The sequence below is a fragment of the Aspergillus melleus genome, assembly GCF_016097325.1.
Source record: "Aspergillus melleus strain CBS 546.65 chromosome Unknown contig3, whole genome shotgun sequence".
Classification (NCBI taxonomy): Eukaryota; Fungi; Ascomycota; class Eurotiomycetes; order Eurotiales; family Aspergillaceae; genus Aspergillus; species Aspergillus melleus.
The window spans coordinates 4,635,017-4,658,534 of NW_025763372.1; the positions used below are offsets into that span (position 1 = coordinate 4,635,017).

At 51.9% G+C, this 23,518-nt stretch overlaps 7 protein-coding genes across 8 annotated transcripts; 3 read left to right on the forward strand and 4 right to left on the reverse strand.

Annotated features, from left to right (window-relative positions):
* Positions 1-204: 204 nt before the first annotated feature.
* Positions 205-1,545, reverse strand: LDX57_006640 (ESCO family N-acetyltransferase; the record flags this gene model as incomplete). Its single annotated transcript, XM_046088355.1, has 2 exons — positions 205-1,423; positions 1,514-1,545. The coding sequence occupies 2 exons, from the start codon at positions 1,543-1,545 to the stop codon at positions 205-207; spliced, it is 1,251 nt and encodes a 416-aa protein (XP_045944325.1).
* A 5,441-nt stretch (positions 1,546-6,986) lies between these two features.
* Positions 6,987-8,207, forward strand: NEP1 (18S rRNA pseudouridine methyltransferase; the record flags this gene model as incomplete). Its single annotated transcript, XM_046088356.1, has 3 exons — positions 6,987-7,029; positions 7,395-7,657; positions 7,731-8,207. The coding sequence occupies 3 exons, from the start codon at positions 6,987-6,989 to the stop codon at positions 8,205-8,207; spliced, it is 783 nt and encodes a 260-aa protein (XP_045944326.1).
* Positions 8,208-10,929: 2,722 nt separating this feature from the next.
* LDX57_006642 (VOC family protein) lies at positions 10,930-12,737 on the forward strand (the record flags this gene model as incomplete). Its single annotated transcript, XM_046088357.1, has 2 exons — positions 10,930-11,105; positions 11,177-12,737. The coding sequence occupies 2 exons, from the start codon at positions 10,930-10,932 to the stop codon at positions 12,735-12,737; spliced, it is 1,737 nt and encodes a 578-aa protein (XP_045944327.1).
* An 898-nt stretch (positions 12,738-13,635) lies between these two features.
* LDX57_006643 (phenylacetaldoxime dehydratase family protein) lies at positions 13,636-14,952 on the forward strand (the record flags this gene model as incomplete). Its single annotated transcript, XM_046088358.1, has 1 exon — positions 13,636-14,952. One exon carries the CDS (start codon positions 13,636-13,638, stop codon positions 14,950-14,952), a length of 1,317 nt encoding a protein of 438 aa, XP_045944328.1.
* A 1,541-nt stretch (positions 14,953-16,493) lies between these two features.
* Positions 16,494-17,430, reverse strand: UBC4 (putative ubiquitin conjugating enzyme (UbcD); the record flags this gene model as incomplete). Its single annotated transcript, XM_046088359.1, has 5 exons — positions 16,494-16,633; positions 16,688-16,871; positions 17,018-17,047; positions 17,192-17,237; positions 17,387-17,430. 5 exons carry the CDS (start codon positions 17,428-17,430, stop codon positions 16,494-16,496), a joined length of 444 nt encoding a protein of 147 aa, XP_045944329.1.
* A 998-nt stretch (positions 17,431-18,428) lies between these two features.
* Positions 18,429-20,170, reverse strand: LDX57_006645. 2 transcript variants are annotated; one of them, XM_046088360.1, is made up of 4 exons: positions 19,730-20,170; positions 18,749-19,664; positions 18,575-18,684; positions 18,429-18,516 (listed from the first exon to the last, which is right to left on the reverse strand). In XM_046088360.1, the coding sequence occupies exons 1-4, from the start codon at positions 19,935-19,937 to the stop codon at positions 18,470-18,472; spliced, it is 1,281 nt and encodes a 426-aa protein (XP_045944330.1). In that variant the 5' UTR covers positions 19,938-20,170; the 3' UTR covers positions 18,429-18,469. The 2 variants fall into 2 exon arrangements, with proteins under 2 accessions (XP_045944330.1, XP_045944331.1); XM_046088361.1 differs by having other exon boundaries at positions 18,429-18,684.
* Positions 20,171-20,691: 521 nt separating this feature from the next.
* LDX57_006646 (uncharacterized protein) lies at positions 20,692-23,125 on the reverse strand (the record flags this gene model as incomplete). The annotated part of the gene is made up of 4 exons (XM_046088362.1): positions 20,692-21,512; positions 21,600-21,876; positions 21,925-22,765; positions 22,842-23,125. The coding sequence occupies 4 exons, from the start codon at positions 23,123-23,125 to the stop codon at positions 20,692-20,694; spliced, it is 2,223 nt and encodes a 740-aa protein (XP_045944332.1).
* Positions 23,126-23,518: the final 393 nt, after the last annotated feature.

Here is a 23,518-nt window from a genome sequence, read left to right on the forward strand (position 1 = left end):
ACGAAAAGAAAAACAAAACACCTTTGTGTGGTACACAATGTAGTTGAATAAATGGTCATCACAATATTCATCCCCCGCCATCCAATGTCCGAGAAAGAAGGGTATCAACTCGCCCGTCTATTATTGAAACCTAAAGAAAATAGTAACCGTTTGTCTCTGTAACGGATCCTGCAGGTATGGTCGACAGGAAGATCGGTCCTCGGTTTAGTTCTCCTCATACACATGCCACTCGCCGTCCCCGAAGAACGACTGAGCCAAAGATTTGCCGCTCTCCGTCGGCTGGCTGAACGCCATCTGTTCCTTGGGGATCTCCATGCCGTAAATAAAATTACTCACGACGCAATCGAGGAGATCCATGGCGATTCCTTTGCGTCGGGACGAGCCGGATGTCCAGATGCGAGAAATTCCCACGATCGCCGGGTGCGTCTCCTCGCGGGCTGTGACGGCTGAGTCGGTCCCATTTGGCTGGGCGGATGGTTTCTCGACTGGTCGTGACTCCCAGATTCGCTCCGTCAAGCACGCCCCGACGCATCGACTGTCCTTCATATGCAAAAACACCTTGTAGCGATCGACTTTCTCCGACGTGCCGTTGGTGCGTAGGTGTTTGGGCGCTTCCACCTGGCTCCATAGCACGTCATCCTGAATCTCCGGGGATGATAATTCCTTCTCAATCACCTCCAGGACCTTCTTCGCTTGATTTTTCGCGGTCGGAGATGCCTTCCGATCGACGATAACCACGTATCCTTCTTCGAACCGAGTAGCCTCGTAGACCCATCGCGACGCATTCGCTCGCATAAAAGCCTTGCCCAAATCGACGCCTGTCGAATTCATATCGTGGAACTTTTTGTGTAACGACGCATCCTCCGAATTCGACGGAACATATTCCATCCCGCAGGTCGAACACGTCCTTCTCACTTCGTGGCCCAAGTCAATCTGCATCTGCTTCAAGGCGGTTGGGGGCGGCTGTGACTGCTGTGGTTGCTGTTGCTGCGACGTGGGCTGCGACGTGGCCGCCTTCTTTTTGGGGGGGTCTGTCGACGCGCGGACGCTGTTCGAGTTGACCTCGGTGAGTGGAGTGCCATTGCCGGAGTCCTTGGTGGAGGACTGCTTGCGCTTGAGGAACGAAAAAGTCGGTTTTCGCGTGTTCGCCGGGGGAGGCGACAATCGAGGCGGAGGGGATGACGGTGGGGTCGATAGATCGTCTTCCTGCGTGCCTTCCGACAGTAGAACCGAGTTGCGACGCGACGGACTGGACAGCACGGCGGCTGAGGATTCGCGAATGGCGTATTGCAAGCTATTCTCTGCCTCATCGGACTCGTTGCCGGACGGCTGCTGGACGCGTCTTTTTTTGGCGGCCGGGTGCTGGTCATCATCGTCGTAAACACGCCATGACGGTCTACCGTATGTTTTCATCATAAGGCCTCTGTTGGAACAAAAATGAAAAAAAAATCGAACGTTAGTCCAGGGTGGCGGGATTCAAGGGATAGGAAAGAACCGGGGGGGCAACACGCACCGCTTGAATGAATTAGTTACAGTCCACGGCATCTCCTTTCTTTCACGTCATAAATTGGACTGAGCCGAGCATTGATGACCTTTTCCAGGCAAAGATAGAGAGAAAAAGGAGGGGGAGGAATATGGCGACGAAAAAAGGGGTGTGGGGAGGGCGTGTTAATATTATAGGATTAATTTAGGACTATTATGATGCCGAATGATGATTTATTTTATTTTCCACGGAAGGCTTCGGCGCTGATCGACAGGTGACGGAACGCGTGCCTAGGGAGCTAGTCCGCTTTTAGTCATATTGCTCTGGTGGGTTTGGTGGGTTTGTTCGGTTTGTTTGGTTTGCCGTGTTTGTGTTCGTTTGGCCGTGTTGCTCTTGTTTTGGAAGGAAGGGAAGGGAAGGCCTTACCTGGGATGAACCTTCTCTTTCTCTTTCCCGTCGCTTGATCTCTTGCCGTGGAATCAACTCGATCAACAGGTGTCGTCTCTTATACCGAAACCTAAACTAGAATGAGGAATCAAGGGATACTGCTCCACCCGCCAGCTACTGGGCCATCCCAGGAGCTATATATCCCCCCAACGGTAATTCTTGGCGGATGAGGATCGGGAGAAATCTAATCGAATAAGGAGAGAACAGTCGCAATCAAATCAAATCCATTCAGAGAAACGCAGTGCCTAGAAGTATAACTCCTCGCGGGCCAGTCAGGCGCTCGAATCGGGCGACGGTTGTGGAACTTCGAACACGGTCTCAGCAGCCTGTCTTACTTTTACTTCTTTTATTTTCGTCTTCCTTCTGGACTTCGCCTCCTTAAATAATGAGGAACCAACCCCCATAGCCACCAACCACATCAGCCCTACCTGCGTGGTGCGCCTGTTAGTCCTGTTAGTCCTGTTAGGTAGGCATCCTACTCCGTAGTGGGAGGCCTGTCGACAGCTGACAAGGTGGCAAATCACCTCCTGAATAATTACAATTGGCTTGGGGAAACCTAATCTACCTCAGAATGATGCTTCCTACCACCTTTCTCCCCACACTATTGATGCTGTGTACATTCATGCCAGACGGTTTTCCCAGCCTCGCTGTGCCCTTGCTGATACCTCCTCCGTCCTTACTGGACCACCGCTGCATGCGTGTCGTCACGCTTGCCTTTTCGTTGCTCTTTTTGTAGCTTTTTGTCTTGTTTCCTCTAACTTCCCGTTAGTCTTGGGAAGGAGCGAAAATTAAATTAACGAAGCAAACGAAAAAGTAAACGACCCTTCGTTTGACTGCATTCCAATCAAATCCTCCACAAGGGGGATAACCGTGCGAGGAGACGCCATTCCACCCGGTCTCCAAGGCCCGGGGGAACCAAGTATCCAGGGTGCATACAAGTACAGTAGCTGTCGATTACAGGAGAGATCCAATTCCAGTCGTCAGCAAGTAATCATCTGTTCGTTTCGACTCTTTTCTTTTTCCAACTCATCGGTGCTGTCATCACCGCCAAATGGGCGCCCGGTCGAAAAGTAGTAACCACCCAGTCAATCTTAATTTCCTTCCACCGCTGGACAGCTTCAACTGACCGATCCATTACATCGCTTCTACGCAGTATCATCATGATCTCTCATCTCATCTGATCCTGGGTACTCTCCGTTCGTTGCGATGCAAGCACCCTGGATTCTTTCCGAACATTATCGGATCACCGCCCCCCGCCAAGTGGATCAACGGTCGATTGGTCTTTGATTGTCCTGCATCCTGTGTATACTGGATCACTGGTCCATACATAAGCCGGGTCAGGAAAGAAAGCCTCTTTCTGGTTCTTCCGTTTGTGAAACAGCCGGTTAGCCTACGTTGAACTGATTCATCCGACAGGGAGGCGCGCACACACGGACTTGTGATTTGATATATCAGTCCGTTGATTTGCTGGGCGTCTTTTATCTGTAGCAGAAGAATTATCTCATTCACATCAACACTCGCTGCAAGCTTCGCCCCCACGGAGTCGATTCTGAAAGGCTGCACTGGCACGACTTGGCTCATAATCAACGAGGAGCCCAAAAGACCCCGAGGGTGGGACATGGCCGATGCCATAGCTCTCTCTCTCATAGTAGAACACAAGACGCTATCGAATTTAGCAAACAGACCGGGACCAATCTAAGTGTGGCAAGATTTTCGAAAAAATGCAATGAAATCTCACGAATGGCCGATCGGGAACGCTTCCCCTCTGCTTAACGACGTGCGACGGACTGGAGAGAAGGTGAGACGGGGGCGGACAAGGCAGCCCTCAGTGGACGGGGGGAAAGGGGCAGCTGCATCACACAGCGTCGCACATCAAGTCATCCGAAGCCCGCGGATTGGCCCTGAAACGCGCCTGTATCGCCTTCTCCCACTTAGATTCATCAGCTCTCACTGGAGGATGTGCAGCCATTGTCAAGCAGACCTACCTATCCCGTCTTGAGAATGTTCTGGGTCGCGGTTTACGAAGCACAATGTGAACACGAGGGTGAGTCGCTCAAGTACGACGACATGTTGCTGTGGGTTTTTCTTTGTTGAACAAGCTTCCCCCCTTTTTCTTTTGCCCCTTCGGTGGCGAGACGCAACCTTTTACATTTACGGATGTCTTTGACAGAAGATAGGTTTCACTCCTGTCCGATTGTTCAGATAATGGCCTGACTACATGTCGCCACTCAGGGGACAAGCTTCATGACGGATCAAGGCAGTCGAAGTGTACCCCTCTTCTGTCACTTGGTAGACAGTATGACGATCCATGACCTATGCAGCTCTGCCCCTGATGAAATGACCAACGGGGAGGAGTGATCAATGACGAATCGGGAGAGTTAATCGCATCATCACGGTAAGTGGGATACGATATGCTCTACAGATGCGAGATATACATTATGTTCAGATATCCGCAATATCTTTAGCGCTCTTGATAGGAACCGACCAAGATAACATGAAAAGTAGGGTATACGGGCTTTGAAAGGGTCTGATACTCGAGCCAGCATACGGCGGAAGGTCCTGAGTTGACTGATTTCGCATGTCTCCAGATGAAATCCATGGTCTCAGGTGGCATCGCCATCAAGTGGCAAACATCAGTGTCAAGCTGTCAAACAACTACGGTGCACACCGTAAGGTGACTCTGAATGTGCAAGGTCGCGATGGCTAGGATCCTGTATCATGAGTGCTAGACCTTGTCCCTCACCATCGATGGTTTTCGAATGGCTTGATCATCTGGATCGTACCCGTTGATAAACGGCAGGGTTTGATTCATCTTGCGTTATGAAGTGGAAAGGACCGGCCAGCCATTTCGTGAGCAACAGCCTCGTTCTAAGCAACGAAGCCAGCAACCCGGAGATGTCCTATCAAAACAGCTTGCTACAACCCATACCCTGGGGTTCTGATGAATACAATACGTTTATAGAACGATTCTGGATTGTGAGAAGGTCCCAGCAGGCACAACCTGGCATTTGGGTCGGTGTTACATATTATAGCATCGCATCTTGACTGCTTTTCAACGTCTACAATGCCATTATAAGGAGACCTTTCCTAGACACTCAGTTGATGTTGTCGACATAGGCCTGTCTCAGTCCAGAGTCAGGGGATATGAACTGTTCCTGATATTTCTTGCAGGATTCATAGCAATTCTAGAAACGGCTCGCCTTGGTTAGTCCGGTTAGTCCACTGAATGTACGTAATTACTGCTCATTATTGTGTCTCTATAGTAGTTCCACCAGAAGAAAAGATCAAGGTCTACCACCATGAGACCTAGCCTCTAAGCTCGCCCATCGCGAGCCAACCAGTCCATTTACATGGTCAAGGGGAGAGAGAGAGAAAGTGTGGCTGGCTGCAGCTCATAACTAGCTAGCTAGGCCTCTTTACATACACTCCGAACAGCCTCCGAAGTGTTACCTGCACGCCCTTTCCGATTTCCTTCGTTACCACACCAGCCATGCCATAAGGAGCATTCCGGTAAGGGATCCAGGGATCTTCCCCGGAGATACTGAACTTGAATATCTTGAATGACAAGCGCGGGACGGTCCTCAGCTCCGCGTCCCTTGCGTAGTTGCCCGAGACATCTGTAGTGACTAGTAACTGGTAGGTAGACTAGTTCAGTATCACCGGCCGAAAGAATCCAAGCAGACAGACGCATTCCCTCGTTTGTCTGTCTGACTTGAGAAAAAGAAGCCTAACACCACGCCTACAGAACTGAGTTCTCCTCTCCACCACATAGATACCAATCCAATGCAGTCCAAGCAGAGCTACAGACGCAGCCGGTCAGTTGTTCATGCACGTTAAGGTATCATCTCTACCGGTAGGAAGAATACGATAGGGTATATCCCGATCGCAAGCGCCAGAAAGGACGAATACGAAGTTACTGCATTGCTTGACCCAAGGATTTTGATAAGCCACTTGAGCTCTGTGCTATCGTGGACCTCTTCGTGAGGTAGTTCTGGATTATTGCTTCGAACGCAGCTTGAGATGGGTTCGCTTGCTTGATTTCCAGCCCAGCCAGCTTTTCCTGATTTCCAACAGGTAGGTAGGGTTTGGCTCGGGGATGACAAACGGCGATTCTACTCCGGCGGACTTGAGCAATACGAGATGTGTTTGAGTCACTCCGTGTGCCTTAACCATGGTTTCATAGGAAGGAGAGAGTTGTACGGGGGTAAACAGTCTCAGTCAGTCACCGAAAATGAAAATGGAAATGGAAATGGAAAGCCACGATTTCCTCTCTATGGTGGTGAGACAATGCAGGAAACAGAAAAGCAGGATATTCATCTTGGGGGTGAGTGGTCGGACTTGATTCTATCAATCATAACGGTCCTTGGATGCATAGATAATGTAGGATTTGGGACGGGAGGGTGTGAAGAAGTGGGAGCGTGAAATCATAAGTGCGCTCTAAATGGACAGGTGCTGCTGAGGAAGAAGATGGAGGGGAAGCAGAGATGGCCGACGGAGTGGAATAGAAAGAAGTCGCCGCCGATCGGAGACTTTCCATTGAAAGAAGGAACGGGGAAGGGGATTGATTGATTGAATTCGATTTCATTGATTTTGCGGGCGGAAAAAGTCGCTCGGCGGTCTTTTTTTTTTTTTTTTTTTTTTTCCTCCTCCGTCCTCCTTGCCGTTTTCTGCGCAATCGACTCAACCTTCAAATCCGTTCGATCCCCCAACATTTCTCTCCTTCTGCACTGCGCCTGCACGGGATAGAGAAAGTGAAAGAGAGAGTGAGAGGGTCTCATTTCAAATAAGACTCAAAGTTGCCGGGGTTTAAAGACAAGACGAAGCAGAAACATCCCCACTTGAAATCCCCTCATCCTGCGACTGTCAGCTTATCCTGCAGCCGCTTCCTTTCTCTCTGCGCCTCTCCGGATCTTCCTTTATTACCGTTTGTCGCTCTTCTCAATCGTCCGTCGTCCGTCTCATCTCCTCTCGATTCTTCTTATCGGTCCCGAGTCTCGAATTACATATAATACCATTCTTCGAATAAAAAAGTCTTCAATTGGTTCATCGGTTCATTATGTCGGATTCTGTTCAAGTAGCAGGAAAGAGAAAGCGTGCCAGTAAGTAAACCAACTCTATCCATTGATTGGCATGCAAGCTGCGAAAGAGATCTATCTATCACATTGTGCCCTGCTCTGTCCCCTTACCCATCACCACATTGGGTCTTCGATGGTACGACGGAATCTTCGCATCGTTTGCATGGGTGTGTCCCAAGGAACAGTCCGTCTGTGCCACAGCCGGCTGGCTGGACCTTTTTCCCTCCCCCGCCTTTCCATCAATTAGATTCATTTCCCTCGTCTTGAATCTCCCCCCTCGCGATCGTCAAAAAAAAAACCCGCAGCTTTATCGCGCAAATACCTCCAGCTTGGCGAAGATTTGATTTTTTTGAAACATCTCATGGATGCTAACGAAGCTCGACCCTCAGGGACTCAGTCTTGCCCTCCTCCCGAACTGCCTCAGCTGGTCGCCGAGCAACATGTCCCCATCTCCGCCCACGATAAAGAGACCCAGCGTTTGATCGTCGTTCTGTCTCATGCAAGCTTGGAAACTTTCCGCGCCTCTCATGGCGGACGCAGCGGCACCAACCGTGATGAAAAATACTCCTTGCTCAACAGCGACGAGCATATCGGTGTGATGCGCAAGATGAACAGAGACATCAGCGAGGCTCGACCGGATATTACCCATCAGGTACGGTCCTTCATCCCTCCCCATGTCCGAGTTAGGGTCTTTTTCAGAACCGAAGGCTAACCACCGCCGCTAGTGTCTCCTCACCCTCCTCGATTCGCCCGTCAACAAGGCCGGTAAACTTCAGATCTACATTCACACCGCTAAAGGTGTCCTGATCGAAGTGAACCCCAGCGTTCGCATTCCTCGTACTTTCAAGCGATTTGCCGGTCTGATGGTCCAATTGCTGCACCGACTCTCGATTCGCTCCACCAACTCGCAAGAGAAGCTGCTCAAGGTGATCAAGAACCCTATCACCGACCACCTGCCCCCGAACTGCCGCAAGGTCACCCTCAGTTACGAAGCCCCCGTGGTACGCACTCGGGACTATATCGAATCGCTGGGCCCCAAGGAGAGCGTCTGTATCTTCGTCGGAGCCATGGCTAAGGGACACGACGACTTTGCCGACTCGTTCAAGGACGACACCATCAGTATCAGTAACTATAGTCTGAGTGCCAGTGTGGCCTGTAGCAAGTTCTGCCACGCCGCCGAGGAAGTGTGGGACATCGTCTGATCTCCAGGCGCTATCGGTTCTATCTTACTCGAGAGACGCAGCCTAAGTTTTGACGAGGTAACGACTTTTCCTTGCAATGATTCATCCGATGGAGAGCGCCAACGAGGTGGGGGAAGCACGCTGCCTACAAATCTCCTATGCATTTCGGAACTTTGGTTTCTTTCTTGCGTTTCTCGTTCCTTGTGCGTTTTGGTGGTTCTGAGAGCTGCGTGCCCCCTAGAGCCCAGGATCACCAAATCCAGGCTTTGGTTGGTGAATTTGGACATTCCAGCATCCTCTGGCAGGCAACAGGTCGATGCTTGACCCCACGCAGTACGGCGGCGGTCTAAGCTCCCTTTGCCCTTTTATTCTTATAAAAGCATTTGCCGGGTCCAAATCTCCAGCCAAGGTTCTGCTTTCTTCCACGATCCCCGTCTCGTTTAATCTATAGCAGGGGCAAGGGGGTGTTGCACGGCTCTCAGGCCTTCTTGTTCATACCTTGCAATCATGCTCATCACGAGACCATGTCGATATATTCCAATAGAGAGAGGTAAATAGGTATACATCAAATCTTGAAAGAAAACAGATCAATGAATGAGGGGGGGACCAACAGTCCTCGAAACAAATATGCTTAACTTCCTGTGTTGTATGATATCATTGTGCCACGGTCCTCTGCAGCAGCTTGGCCAAAAAAAACAGGCCTAAACCTAGATATACTTGGTGTGCACTCCGTAGAACAGAGTAGGAAATGATCGAAAGAAAGGTGGAGGGGAGAAAGAGAAAGAGTCGGAATGCAGTCAGGAAGGGGGAAGAGGGGGCCGCTGCCTGAGGCCGAAGATGGATGCCCCAAGGCATTCAGGCCGATCTTGCATCGTCTTCCATCATCTTCTTTCAACTTTCATCCAACTTATTCCCCCTTTTTCTCACCCCCCTTCGTGTTCCCTGACGACTGACTCACGGGCTACACGGGTGGATTCTCAACGCATCCAATCCATCCTGTCAGTGAACATGGAGAAATACATCCTACGATCGGGTGGTTCCGGTGGCTGGGGATGGAGTCGCCCCTATTCAACGTGGCATGCAGATATCCCAGGACCTCTCCCTGGGTGGATCTCCGCTTCACTTTGTGCCGTTGGTCAACTGGATCAAGATTCGGTGATGGAAGTTTCGGTCACTGACAAGCGAAAATTAATCTAATCGAATCACCGGGGTAGTGCTCCGGAGTACGGAGCGCATATGATTATCTTCTAGATAATGCTGGAAGGACATGTTTCGATGAGATCAGCATGGGCCCATTGTTCTCTCTAAGGAAGTAAGGCCTGGTGAACATGCAGCCCTTTTTTTTCGCCTTCTTTCTGCGATATTATTCCGGGAAAAGTATGCTTTCTTCCATCGCGGGGCCTCATTCGTCCAGACCTGCTGGCGTTTGATCCACGACGCAGAAACGGAGTGGATGTCGGTTGGCGGTCAGATACCACTACTCGGCGACTAACCGCAGCAGCAGTGCCCAAACTAGCAATGAAACGTACCATCAGCCAAGGGTGCAGCCAGCGAAAGGGAAGGAAAGTTCCCAAACTGCCCCTCAGTGGGCTCCTGAGGTGGTGCACACTTGACATCGCCATCTGCCCCTTCGTTGTCCCGCCGTCATTGGTGATTTTTATGACCAGCCCTGCAAATGAGAAGAGCGCACTGGCTTCCGACTCCCAAGCCCAACCCGAATTATGGTGGCCTTTGCTTTGCGAAGAATAACACAGAAAAACACTAAAAAATCAACTAAAGAAGGACTGTTTCTAATAATATTATTCTGTTGACCGCGGATTCCACTCCATAGCGAGTTTCAACTTTCAACTTTTCCTTCGATTTTTTCCCTCTTTGTCCATCCGGTCTCCACTGTTGCCAATCGCCATCTTCCATTCAGACTTGGGTTTTGTCGCCTCACCTCTTCCGACTTCTGACATGATGCGGTTTGCGCTTGGCTCCTCTGGTGCAGGATCCACCGTTTTCTGATAGGCGCCCCATCCGATGTAGACAGGGCCACCTACAGGACCGTCCGTCGGGCCTCCCCCACGATGACCTGGCGGGTAGGAACTAGGGACTAGGGACGAGCTTTCTCCCTCCTCCTGATTTCCCCTGGCTTCACCGATAGGTAGGAATTAGCAACACTTCCTTTCCGGTCCAAGCCTGCAGAGCCCGGATTCGGTCGCTAGGGTGCCTCATGGAGACTGGGTAGCATTTCGGACGCTTCGCGGGTCTATGCAATCATACTGGCGGTGCTAAGCCGTACTCTACATCATTGGAGCAGGTGGCTTTCTTCGGCATAAACCCTTTTTTGTTTATTAAAACTAGGATTATTTGGTTAGCGTCTGACTACTTGTGATTGGATACAATGTTGGGCATTCTTGGGAAGAATAGTTAACCCCCTTTTGGGAGCTTGGTCTGGAAATATCAAGTATATATCCTCCCTCCTGGTTTCTCACATCTTCTGTCTCTGTCAACTCATCAAACTGCTGTCACTCTATCATTCGTGTGTTCTTTCTTCTACCTCTTCCACCCTTCCCAATTACTTCTTTCTCCCTTCGAGCAAACTTGTCATCGACCTCAAGTCGTGTCGTGCTCTTGCCTGTGAACATTTGTTGAACAGGCCATATTCTTCCCTTTCGTGTCGTACCACGTCTTCAGTTCTGGGCTTGTTACCTTTTCATAGACTCGCTGAATCCAGCGAGTCAACTTGCACTTCACAGACATGCCCGTCTCTCATTTGACCCTAACGGTCTCGCACCTCCCCACCTCGACATCATTCTTCCTCTCCTGCCTACAGCCCTTGGGCTACCAGTTCATTGGCCGTCATGATGACTATATTGGCTTTGGACAAAACGCCGGTGAGCCGGCCGACTTCTGGATAACAGAACAAAAGCCTGGGTAGGTCATCTCTAGTAATCCCCACGGGGATCGTGAAACTCCGATGAACAAACAGACTAACTCTACTGCAGAGTCCCAGCTGGTGCCGCACACGTTGCCTTCCCTGCTCCTTCCAAGGATGCAGTGGGCGCATTCTTCATCTCCGCTTTGAAGGCTGGCGGAAAGATCCACGGCGAACCCAAAACTCGTGATTCGGATTCCGGTTACTACAGCGCAGCGATTATCGATTTTGACGGCAACAGCATCGAGGCCGTCTTCCGACCCAGCAGCTCGTCGGCCAGATCGGAAGTCAGCAGGCCGGCTCTGGCCCTGCTCGAAAACGGATCCGTTGTCTCCAAAGCCACCAGCAAGGCCAGCTCGATCAAGCCGGAAAGCGTTGCGCCGCCGAAATCCGAGGCCCGGTCTCATGTGTCGAGAGGAATGAGCGCCGTCGACCGCTCTCCTCCCTCCGAACGAGGCGCGCCCTCGTCTTCCCCGCGAGAGATCCAACAGACCCCGTCGCCGACGTACGTTGTTCATCACACCACCACCCAGAAGTCCGATGACAGCAAGGTCTCGAAAACCATTGTCGGCACCCTGATCGGAGCCGCTGCGGGTGCAGCATTGGCCTATGCCATGACCTCCAAGGGTGACTCCGAGTCGTCCGAAATGTCGCCGCCGCCTCAGTACTCGCCCCGCGACATCGCGCAGCTCATTTCGCCTTCGCAGGCCTCGTCGCAGACGCACGAGCCCCAGGGCTTCAGGGCCATCGAAGCTCCTCCTGCCAGAAGCACCTACTCTCAGTCTGAGTTCCGCCCTTCGCTGACTCGCAGTGTCACTTCGAAGAACCCCCGCGCCAGCACCATCTACGAGGGTACGGAGTACGTCCCCCGGGGCGGTGGCGGCAGTGTCTACATGGACGAGAACGGCCGTCGAGCTTCAGAGGGCAGCGTCTACACCTCGGCCTCGAAGGAAATGCCTCTGCGGGCGATTGAGTATCCGCCACCGCTTGATTCGCGCGGCTATGCCAGCACTTTTATCAGCAGCTTCCCCGATCGCTCGCGGGCAATGGATAACGGCAGCGTTTACTCCTCGTCCACCATCAAGCCATCGAAGGCCAACTATCAGGACCACCACTCCTCCCACCACAGCACTCACCGGTCATCACACCACTCCTCTCGCCACTCGGTGACGAGATCGCACTCTGGCAGCGCCGCCTCTTCCGTCCGCAGCGCCCGTCATGCTCCCGAGGGCTCCGTCGCATCTTACCGCAGCGATGCCAAGTCGAAGATGACGGCCCGCGATGTGCCCCTTCCCGGCAGCGTCATCGATGGCTGCGACGTGAACACCCAGGTCACCCCCGACGATTCCATCAGCCAGGTGGACAACTCGGAGCGACGATCCTCCTACTCTCACGCCTCCCACCGATCCCATGCGTCCAAACCGGCCTCCCGCGTTTCCTCCAAACATTCGAGTAAATTCGACGAGCCCGTCCGACCCAGTGACAGCGTCAGTCAGGTCTCCAGCCACGCCCCTAGTCAAGCCTCCAAGGCTTCGCAGCGAACGATCAAGGCTGGCGGTGGCAGCATAGCGGGGGGTTCCAAGGCCGGGTCGAAGATCAGTCCCAGCCGTCGGGGGAGTCAGGTGGCCTAGAGATCTTAATTTGTTCTCATCTACTGGTTTCACAGTTTCACACATCTTGTCTTTTCTTCATTGCATATCAACTCCGGTCACCAGCACACAGAGAGACATACAACAGTCAGCACGACCTGCATGTAGCATGATCTTCCGCATTCAAGGGGCATTACGGCGTTTGGGTATTTGGATCTTGTTGAGAAGTATTTGTTGGCAATATAATATTATAGTATGATGTTTCTGCATAGAGTGGTTATTTCTTTTTCTATTTTTCTATATTATCTTAATCTTTGTCAATCAATCAAGCCATTGGAACTTTCGAGTTGATATCTTTCCTGTTCCGTAAGTTTCTCCATAAGATTTCACCTATCTTATCTACGATAAATAAACCAACCTGCTCTCCAATCATTCTCCCATGGCAATTCACACCATCTAGCATCTTTTCTCGCTCTCTATCTAGCCCGGTGAATAAGAGGTACATCTTGTATGCAGTCATAGCGATCACGTACAACTGACGGAGGAAAACGTTTGCTCCGGTCCGAGACCGCAGTATTCCGCAGCGCACCTCTATCTAGCTTTACAAGATACTCAGCATTTAGAGAGGACTGTAAACCATGACGATTAGATAGAAATAATTAATACAGGGTTCTATACATGACGATCAACAAGTAGATGCATCCCCCTCCGCAATTTCCGCAATTCCCGAGGTTAGACTCGGTCTGCATTGCCATCGCAGAGACCACGACCATCGGCCCTTCATCTATAGCCGAATCATGCATCCTGATTGTCTAAACCCTCCGCATCACCTGACCCTGCCCTAACTCTTCTCCAAGCCACCCCGCTCAAGGTCATTACTCCAGCATCATCCCCTGGACCAAGCTATTGAACCCCCCTCGGTGGCAGTCAACAAACAAACATGGAATGTCCTATCCGCAAATATCCTCTCCGACGCCCAGACGGCCATAAACCTCCCATCCCTCGCTGGTGGGCATGTTTTCCAGAGACCATAGACCAGGTATTCACGGCCTATATTGGGGTTCAGCAGCACACCGGTGACCAACACAACAACGCTGCATTCGAGAAATGTCTCGCGTCTATCGAACACTGGATCTCTGAACCCACTCATGCGCCTGCATCGGTGGAACGCTTCCGGGTCATTGACGGACACGATGTCCCGCGATCTCTCGTGCTCGTGTGCTACTGGGCCGACAGAGCGAAGTACGATGAGGCGGTTCAGCGGCTGGATCTGTCGGGGATATATCGAGCGCTGGATAGGGTAGATCTACCGGACCAGCAGCCACAGCAACAGCAACGGCAACGGCAACGGCAGATCGGTCTCTGGTGCGAGCGATTCACGAGTCACGTCTCGCGTCTGGAGACTAATTACACCGGAACAGATTATCTGCCGGGGCTGGCGAGGTTGCCGGATATGGGGACGCAGGGGCATTCGTATACGGGATACTGGGGGGCGGCGAGGGATCGGATTCCTGATTCTGCGGTTGATGAGTTTGGACCGGATCTGCTTCATCAATATCAAGATCAACATCAGCATCAGCATCAGCATCAAGATGAAGATCATTATCAAGATGAGAGTCAGGATCAGGACCATGATACCCAACCCGCACCGCCTCCCCCGTCCTCACTAGGCAAACGTCTCATCGGCACCAACACAACCCATAACCTAGCACATATCCGGTCCGGCCAATTCTGGAAACACTGTCCCGACGACGAGCGACGATCCTACGAGGAGAACCTCGAACCGACCCTTCGAAACGGTCTTGCGTATCTATGGCAGAACCCCGTCGAGACGGGGTCGATGGCGTTACGATATCTTCTGAATGTTCCTCCTCCGTCATCTCCTCCTTCTCCTTCTTCTCCTATATCCCCGAGACCTAGCCATGAATCCTCTCCATCCCCATCCCCTCCATCTCAAAGACCTCTACGCGAGAGCGAAAGCGAAAGCGACGAATCCTGCGTGACCGGTTTCTTCCGCAACCTCTCCGACCTCGAGACCTGGGCGAAGCGCCACCCCTCGCATCTAGCCATCTACACGGGGGCCATCCGGCATGCGAAGACATTCGGCGCGACGCGGCAGTTCCGCACGTGGCATGAAGTGTCGGTGCTAGGGCGCGGGGAGGCGCAGTTTGAGTATGTGAATTGTGTGGAGGGGACGGGGATGATTATGCGTGCTGGTGGTGGGGAGTGTGTTTTGCTTGTTGAGGAGGATCTTTGATCTACTTTTCTCTTCTTCGGGGGGCGGGGGTTGTTTGACTACATACTTCTATTATTACTAAGTGAATATATGTTGGCCAAGTATCTCTCCAGAAGTGAGACCCGTTTGTTAATGGTACTCCTTTCCTCTTTTACTAGTCAGTCTGCACAGGTAGGGTATGAAAATGAAATGAAATGTCTTCAAAAGTACCGCAAATTGGATAAACCAGGACAGCGAGTCATATTTAAAGTGTTAAGCATAGCATAAGGAAAGCTACGGTATTCGAAACAAACCAAGTCCGATTCTAAAGGGCATTACTACATTCAATCCATCCATCCATCCATCCATCCATCCATCTAATCTGACACATTCTGCAAGGTCGAAATCACGAACAAGCTAGTGAACTACCGAGAATGGATTAGACGAACAAACCCAACAATCCCAAGTCGATGAGATCTTCCTCTAGGTCTGCATACACTACATACACTACATACATAACATAGTCATAGAATGGCACGGTGTATTCATGTAGGGCAAAACGAATAGATGGCTAGGTAGGTAGGTAGGACGCAGATTGCATGTTAGATAACCAACCAACCTCAGTCCTAACGACTATAACTAGATTAGAGCTGAAGAAGTACGACCTGGAGTATACCTATCTATCTATCTATCTTCTTTGTTTCCTTACGTTCCTTATATCTACAATCTACCTAGTGATAGGGAATTAATTGTATGATTTGCTACCGAGTTGCATCTTTTAGATATAATGTATCTCTTACTCTGAAGTCTATCTAGATTATCTAGCCTAGAATAACTTCTAAAGATAAGTATAGGAGACGGATGGATATACCATCATTCTCTTCTTTTTTTCCGGTGCTTTACGGCTGGTCTGACATTAGATTAATCAGGTCGGTAGTTCTTCTCTTGTGTGAAGATCTCTTGAATATTCTCTTGACTATTCTGGCTTTATAGTTCACTTTCTCTGTATCTACTCTTGCTGACTACGTTACTTCTTCCCTTCTACTCCGAGTGCCGAGTGCTACTCTAATCATATAGATCACCGGTCATGTTGATTCGGTCTTGCCAATACGTGCTATCTGATACAAACACCGTTCATCCCCAGCAGTCCCTCACTCGCATCCCCAATCCCGGCAAGCCTCAACGACCGCACCAGCATCCTCCATTCCTCCGCCCAAACCCCGACCCAAAGAAAAGAAACGCCATCCTTGGGTTTGTGTATTCATCACGTAATTTGTCCGACTCCGTCGTGTGGAAAAAAAGAAAATGCCATCAATGCATGTTGGTCATAATGATCGTTGGATATGACATCTCCTGCCGATAGGAGAAAAAAAAAGGGGGGTAACGGAAAGAAAAAAAAAAAAAAAGGTAGTTAAATTTCAAGACAACGCGCAAATAGGTTCATGGTTGAAAACACGAAAAGTTGAAACGGATCTACGATCACGGTACGCCAGGCTTCGGATCTGATCTAACGGCAAACGAAAGAAGACGCAGAAGCGATTGGGAAGACCAAGGGGTGGCCGTGGAAGATTGAAGAGCGAAGATCAAATAGCGTATTTGCGGGTCCATTCGCGGGCGGTGGCCTCATACCGAGGGCGGTCGGTCTTGTAGACGTGCGCGATCTCGGGCACCAACGGGTCATCGGGGTTGGGGTCTGTAAGCATCGAGCAGATCGACAGCAGGACTGGAGACGGGGGTGTTAGTTGTCGGACAGAATCCATAGGAATGACAAACAAACCTTTAGAGATCGTGAGAGCAGGGCTCCATTGGTCTCTGAGGATGTCCAGACAGATGCTGCCGTTCGAGTTGATGTTGGGGTGGTAGATGCGAGTGGTGAAGTTGACCTTGGGGGGCTTGAAAGGGTAGTCGGTAGGGAAGTGGATCGACAGGAAGAAGACACCTCCGGAGTATGGGGAGTCACCCTGAGTTGTGTTAGCGAGGTTCAAAAGAGTACTTGATTTTAGCCCGATGACCGACGGGGGATGCCGGTCGGGATCTGGCGCCCGGGAAGGCACAAAGACCCCACCCGACGGCTGTCAGACAAAGAAGTTGGTGTTGGAATACTCACAGGACCCATTATCGTCGCTTGCCAGTGGAACTAAAACCGAAGACAATGTCAGCACTGGTATTGAAGTGAAGTTGCGATGTTGTATATTCGTAGGGCCTTGTTCAATCGCCCGCCGCAAACGGCACGAGGGGCAAGGCGGCAAGACAACAGGGTAACAGGACAGGGGAGTCGTACCAGATCCTCTCCTGCGGGACCAGCAGAGCAGGAGGAGGGGGGATCACTGCGAAAATATGTCAGTCGCTATCGAATACCAGGCGGATAGACAGGGCGAAGGGTAGGCGGCTTGAGGCCCCGCGGTCGTGGTGGGGTGACACCGCCAGACGGTGAGGACATGCCAGCCTTCCCCTATCCGTGATGAACAGGACTTACCGGCCTAGATCCGCGAGTTCCTTGTTGATTCTCTTGAGAGCCATTTTGTAGGATGTGTAATGAGAGAGGAGACTTCCACTCGGGTGAGAAAGAGGGGGAGAAAGAGCGGGTATCGAATCTGAAGGGGGGAATCTGCACAACACAATCGCCTCGTTAGTCGGTCAAGTTCGAGAGTCGCAAGGAGGGGAAGACAGGGAAGGGAGAGAGGAATACAGAAAGGGAGATAAAAAGCAATAATACGTACGAGAAAGGAATATACAGGAAACGTATGGAGGAGAGGTTAAAAGGTGGAGGGGAAGGGAAGAGAGAGGAAGGGAGAGAAGAGGGTAGACTCACCGTCGATGATTACGTGGGAGGCGAAGAGGAAGAAAAAGAGGGGAAGGATTTTGGGCTGAAAAGTGAAAAGAAGATTGCGATTTTTTTTTTCTGTTCCGTTTCCGCCCCGTGACAGTACCAGCCACCACCGCCACTCGGTATTACAGGATGCACCCTGACGTATACAGATAGAATATAATATCTACAATAAGATAAAGTACTCTGATAGATCAGAACCCATACTACACTCACTCCCCGACCTGCAAGAAGACCAAATTTTAATTCCCACATTTTCTCTTACTTACTCCGTACTCCTACCATCAGTGTCCGGAGTAAAATCTTTGCAAGCATGAATAATAGGAATTCGGCGTGGCGACGGCTAAGATCTTTAGTCCCGGGTTGGAGCCCGGATCATCATCGTCATCGGTTCGGAGGGTGGGGATTTTGACTGAACTAATCATTCTTGTCGAATGAATATTGAATATTGAATATATCAAATGAATGTTCACTTGTTCAGTTTCTTTCAAGGTACCCGAGTCGGCGGAGGGAATTACCGTACAGTACACGGTATGGTGTACTGGGTATGGTATTGGGGTATCACAGGACCCACGTGGCGCAAGGGTCACGTGGCAGTGGCTTCTCGAAGGCTCTCCGTCTTACTTCGAGACTGTCATCTACTGTCGTCTAACTACTTCTACGTAGTTACTAAGAATAAGTATCAAGTCTGTATTCAATTCTATGTACAATCTACCACCAACTTGGATATTTTTAGACAAACGCCTGGACCCCAGTAATGGCGCGTCCCAGGATCAACGCTACACCAATCATCAGCCATCACAGCCACCAACTAGACATGGATCAGAAGGTACATACCGTGAATATCGCTCTGGCCCTCGTACGTTTGCACAACAAACAAATTCGCTGCATGTCGCGCAATCCCGTACTCGTCGGAGGTTGCATTCCCGCCGAAGATCTCCTGCAGGCTATTATTTCGCGCAAAGATTAGTACATACCGGATCTGGACCTAAAGAATGTGAAGGCACGTACATGCGGGAATTCGCTAGCGCCCGATCACAGTTCTGTCGCTTGACCATCGAGATCATCTCCGGCGTCGATTTGCCCTCGTCTTTGAGACGCGCGACCTGCGTGGCGGCCAGGGTTCCGTACGCTGCGTCCGTGGCGGCGTCGGCCAGCTTCTTCTGGATCAGCTGGTACTTGGCCAGCGGGTTTCCCTTGAACTGCTTCCGTTCGAGCGCGTAGGTTCGCGCCCGGCTGAGACAGTCCTCGAGGGCGCCCATGGCCCCGAAGGCGATGCCCAGCCGCGCGCTGTTCAGACAGGTGAACGGACCCGTCAGCCCCTGCACCTCGGGGAACATGTTCTCCGCAGGCACCGGGCAGTCGTCCAATTGGATCATCCCCGTGATGGAGGCGCGCAGGGCAGACTTGTTCTTGATCGCGGGCGTTTCCAATGTCCCCGCAGGGCACTGGTCCCGCTCGACGACGAAACCGCGGATCTTACCCGTAGACTCCAGCTTGGCCCAGATGATCAGGACGTCCGAGATAGGGGAGTTGGTGATCCAGGTCTTGGAGCCGGACAGGAGATAGACGCCCTTCTTCGTGGGATGTTCGCGCGCAACCGTCTCCATAGACCCCGGGTCCGAGCCGTGATTGGGTTCAGTCAGCCCGAAGCAGCCCGCCAGCTTGCCCTTGGCCAACCCAGGCAGCAGACGATCCTTGAGCTCCTGCGTGCCGAAATCATGGATGGCCGTCATCGCCAGCGAGCTCTGCACCGACATCCCCGATCGATAGCCCGAGTCGACGCGCTCGACTTCCTTGGTGATCAACCCGGACGCGACGGTGCTGGCTCCGGCGCAGCCGTACCCCTCGATGCTGGCGCCCAGCAGACCCAATTCGCCCATCTCCTCCAAGATCTTGCGGTCGTAGTTTTCGTGGCGGTAGGCATCTGTGGCAATTGCAGTAAGGTTAGCTTCTTCCTCCGTGCAGACCGTAGCATGGTGGGGAGCGCACCGAGGACGCGCGGGAGCAGGCGTTCCTGGCAGTATTGTCTGGCCGTGTCCTGAATCGCCAATTCCTCTGCTGTGTACAGTTCCGACGCCGCTAACGGATCTTCCCAATTGAACGCAGTCGCAAACCCCCGCGCCGACGTGGGAGTCTGGCAGCGGCGGGTTGCCGATTGAAGGTGGCGCGAGGCCGTGCGGAGCATGGATGGCTGCATGGTTGCGGGAAATTGAGAAGATGGAGTCAGAGGAGGTGAAAGGGGAGAGTAAGAAAGTAAAAGGACTCCGAATCTCTGGCAGATGACGATACTCGATTTAAGTAGACGACCTGCGTCCCCAGTACGGAGTGAAGTGTAATGACTTGCCTTCCGAAGGTTAAGAAGGGGCCGCCTCGACCTCGGCAATGCTACTCGGCCCGCTTGTTGGGGCTCTCCCGCGGAACTCTTCCCTGTTAGTCAAGTATAGGAGTCAGTTGCCTCGAAATAGCTTATAGTATTTTTAAGTCATGGTTTGACTTCATCTTACTTTTTGAAATAAAACAGTAAGTGAGAACCTATATATTCTATAAAGTATGGACATGTATATCGCTACTATAATGCGCCTAGACTTCCCCTCCGAATACCGTGTCTGAGAATGTGGCCCTTATGTTCAACGTGCAAAATCAATCAAAACATATTAGTCACGAAGGTGTATATCTACAATGCCCCGAAGAGCGTGACAATGGCAGCTCCGCAAGATGCAGAGTTTCTGCGGCTCCTTGGATTTTGTTCCAGACTGGTCAAGGCATACGCCGTGTTACTGTACTGTCGGTCTGGCGAATGAAAACCATTGGCCGCATTGCGATGACCGTCGAGGATCTCTCAGATCCTCGACTGGGTATAGACATCAACATGCAGGCCCATAGCTGTGCTCACATCTTCCAAAGATGTGGCTATGTATATGCCAGGAGCGGATCATGCCCGGCCTATCGCATCAAGCAGGCATTTGGGACTGTAGGAAATCGAAAACCCCCGTAGGAAAGTAATCCTCGTCGAATCCCCACAGGTCCGGCATCATGGGATCGAGAGAGCCTTCCGAGAGGCCGGCTTGCGCCTGAAGTTGCGCGGCTTCGGGATCGAAGCCATTTCCCCGCTCGGCAGACAAAGGGGCCACCCCTAGGAGCGGAGGCGGATGGGTAAGGATAGTGTCCCGTTCGCCCAGTGGCTGGGCACCCGGGATGATGATGGGCTTAAACATAGACTGTTCATGCGAGCGCTGTCCAGCCGACTGCTGGGTACCGGCATTCCGCTTCTCCCATTCCTCCAGTCCGGTGAGCATTTTTCGCAAGCCACGGGCTATGTGGTGGCTGAGATGGCGCTCGCTCGCCCTTCGGCTACAAGACACCATCAGCTCGACAACTCGTCCGACCAGCGCACGCACATACGCCACGTTGATGAGCAGGCCGGCCGATGCGATGGAGTTTTGCTGGCCTTGACTGCCGGGGATGTTGCTCGAGCAGCCTTTGGCCGCGATTTTCAGCAAGAATACGGCTGCGAAGGTGATCATACTGTGGAGGTACAACGGCACACCGACCAGCGCGGTCTGAATGTCCGGTTCGTCAAGGACGACCAGCAGTGTCTTAATGGCCGATTCAATAGCCAGGTTCGCGCGCTTCTTGCGCTCCTGAGACATAGAACGGGAAGAACACGAGGAATGGTAGGTCCGTAATGCCACGGAGTTTAGTTGCAGGCGAGAAAAATGGTAGTGCAAGTAGACGGCTTTGTAAGGATACGCACCAACATATCGACTTCCGGCTATACCATCATTAGAGGAGGCCAAAAAAAAAAAAAAAAAAAAAAAAAGAAAGAAAGAGAAAAGGACAGGTTTGCGGCTAGACATACCTAATCGAGGCAGCCACGACGATTTCCAGGTTTCCAAGTCAGCATCATATTGATCAATGGTGTCAAACTCGCTCTCGGGAACTTCCAAGTCGACATCCGGACCGAACGCGTGATATATCCGGGTGAGGATAATGAACAGGTCCACCTGACTATGTAGGCGTAGCTCGGCTTGTGTGGCTGTAGGGGATAGGGTAAATGCGCTATGGTTTTTAATGGCATGGTCTTCGTGGATGATCGGCGGGCGCCCGTACGCGATCGAGAAATGGTGCTCCAATGTCTAGTGGCAATTAGCAGCAAAAAGGCATAATTGGAAGAGCAAGCTTACATAGAGAAGATACCATAATCGAGCCTGCTCTATATGTTCCGGAGAGCCTTGTGTCGCTTTCCGATAAGACTGATGGAGACCAAGCTCGGTGGCTATCCGCACGCAGTGGCCGGACAGTTTCCAGCTGATATCCGCAAGCCAAAACGCCCCGATGCATAACGCGCGCAAGTCATCCAAAGTATGGTGGTCTAGCATTGACGCCGATGCTAATCGGGCGAATTCGTTGTAACAAGTGTCGAAGGTGCTCTCTTTGCCCTGGATGTGGAGGGCCGTCACGGTTAGAATGGCCGCCGTGAGCATCGTGGAGGAGTTGCGGACAGACGTCAGATCCTTGTGCACAAGCGCCATGCCGTCCCAGAGATAGCGATTGAGCACGCGATCGAAATAGAAAAACAGCTCCTGCGCCTCTTGTATACCCACAAGACCGCGGGAGATGAAATCGGTGACAAGTGCCCTGTCCGGCGCATATTGTCGCTTGGGGGTATTTGCCTGAATCTCGCTCAACTGCGTCACTTCGTATAGACTCCCCATCGGCGCATTGACTAGCGAAGAGACCCCGTTTTCTTCCCGATCGAGGGCAAACTGCGACTCTTGCTGAAAGGACTGGGGAGCCGCCTCGGGTCCGTCTACCGCTGCGCCGGCATTTATATCTACGGAGTTGGTTCTCCGATCGTGTCCAACCGCCAGCCCAGCATCCTCCGTGGACACGGTCGACTCTTTCCGATCCTTTTTCTTCGACGGTGGTTCGGTCGCCCTACCCGCCGTTTGATAGTATGAAAGGTTTGGTAAATCGGCTTTGCTCAGCAGGTCGGCCATGGCGAGCTCGATGGTAGTTTTCCACCTACGGAAATAGAAACCGGTCAGTTAATTCCAGTCGCCAACTCCAGGGGATGCATTACAGAGCGGGGCAGATTTACTCCGCTTCGTCATCTAACAAGGTCTGGAGGCTCTTGTTGACGATGCAATCTAGACCCATGCGCCGACACCGGTGGCAGGTCGACTCCCCTGCTTTCATATCACATTTCACCTTATGCCGCTTACACTCGGAGCAGGCCTTGATCTTCCGACTGATCTTGGGAATATGGCCGATGTTCTGCTGGGGATCTGGTTTAAGCGCCGGATGGTGCGCCGATGCACCCTGGGGGGAGGAGACGGACGACGCATCGTCATTGGCGTCAAAATGAGGGCGGCTTCGTTTCATGACGCCAGAAAATTCATTGCCAGAGCCGGTGCGTACGGCATTAAATAGTGTCTATGGCCGTCACCCCGCTGTGCCCGCAATGAACAGGCGGTTACGGAGAGTTGGAGGAGTGAGGGGAGGGGTTCGGAGACCGCGAGCAAATCGGGGAAGGAGGAGACAGTTAACTGGTTAGTGCTAGATGCTAAGCGCTTAGATAACATCGGATGCATTGGTAGGTAGGGGCACTAGTGCCATCCACGGCCGTGAGTGATCCATAGCGAGGAGCGCCCAGGCCTGGTGATTCCTCGCAGTTTCCCCGAAGACGGAGCGAAAGACGCGGAGCTGCGGGGGTGCTGCGGACCACGTGATGCACCCAGCCCGCGGGCGCTAGTCTCGATAGAGCTTAATGGGAGC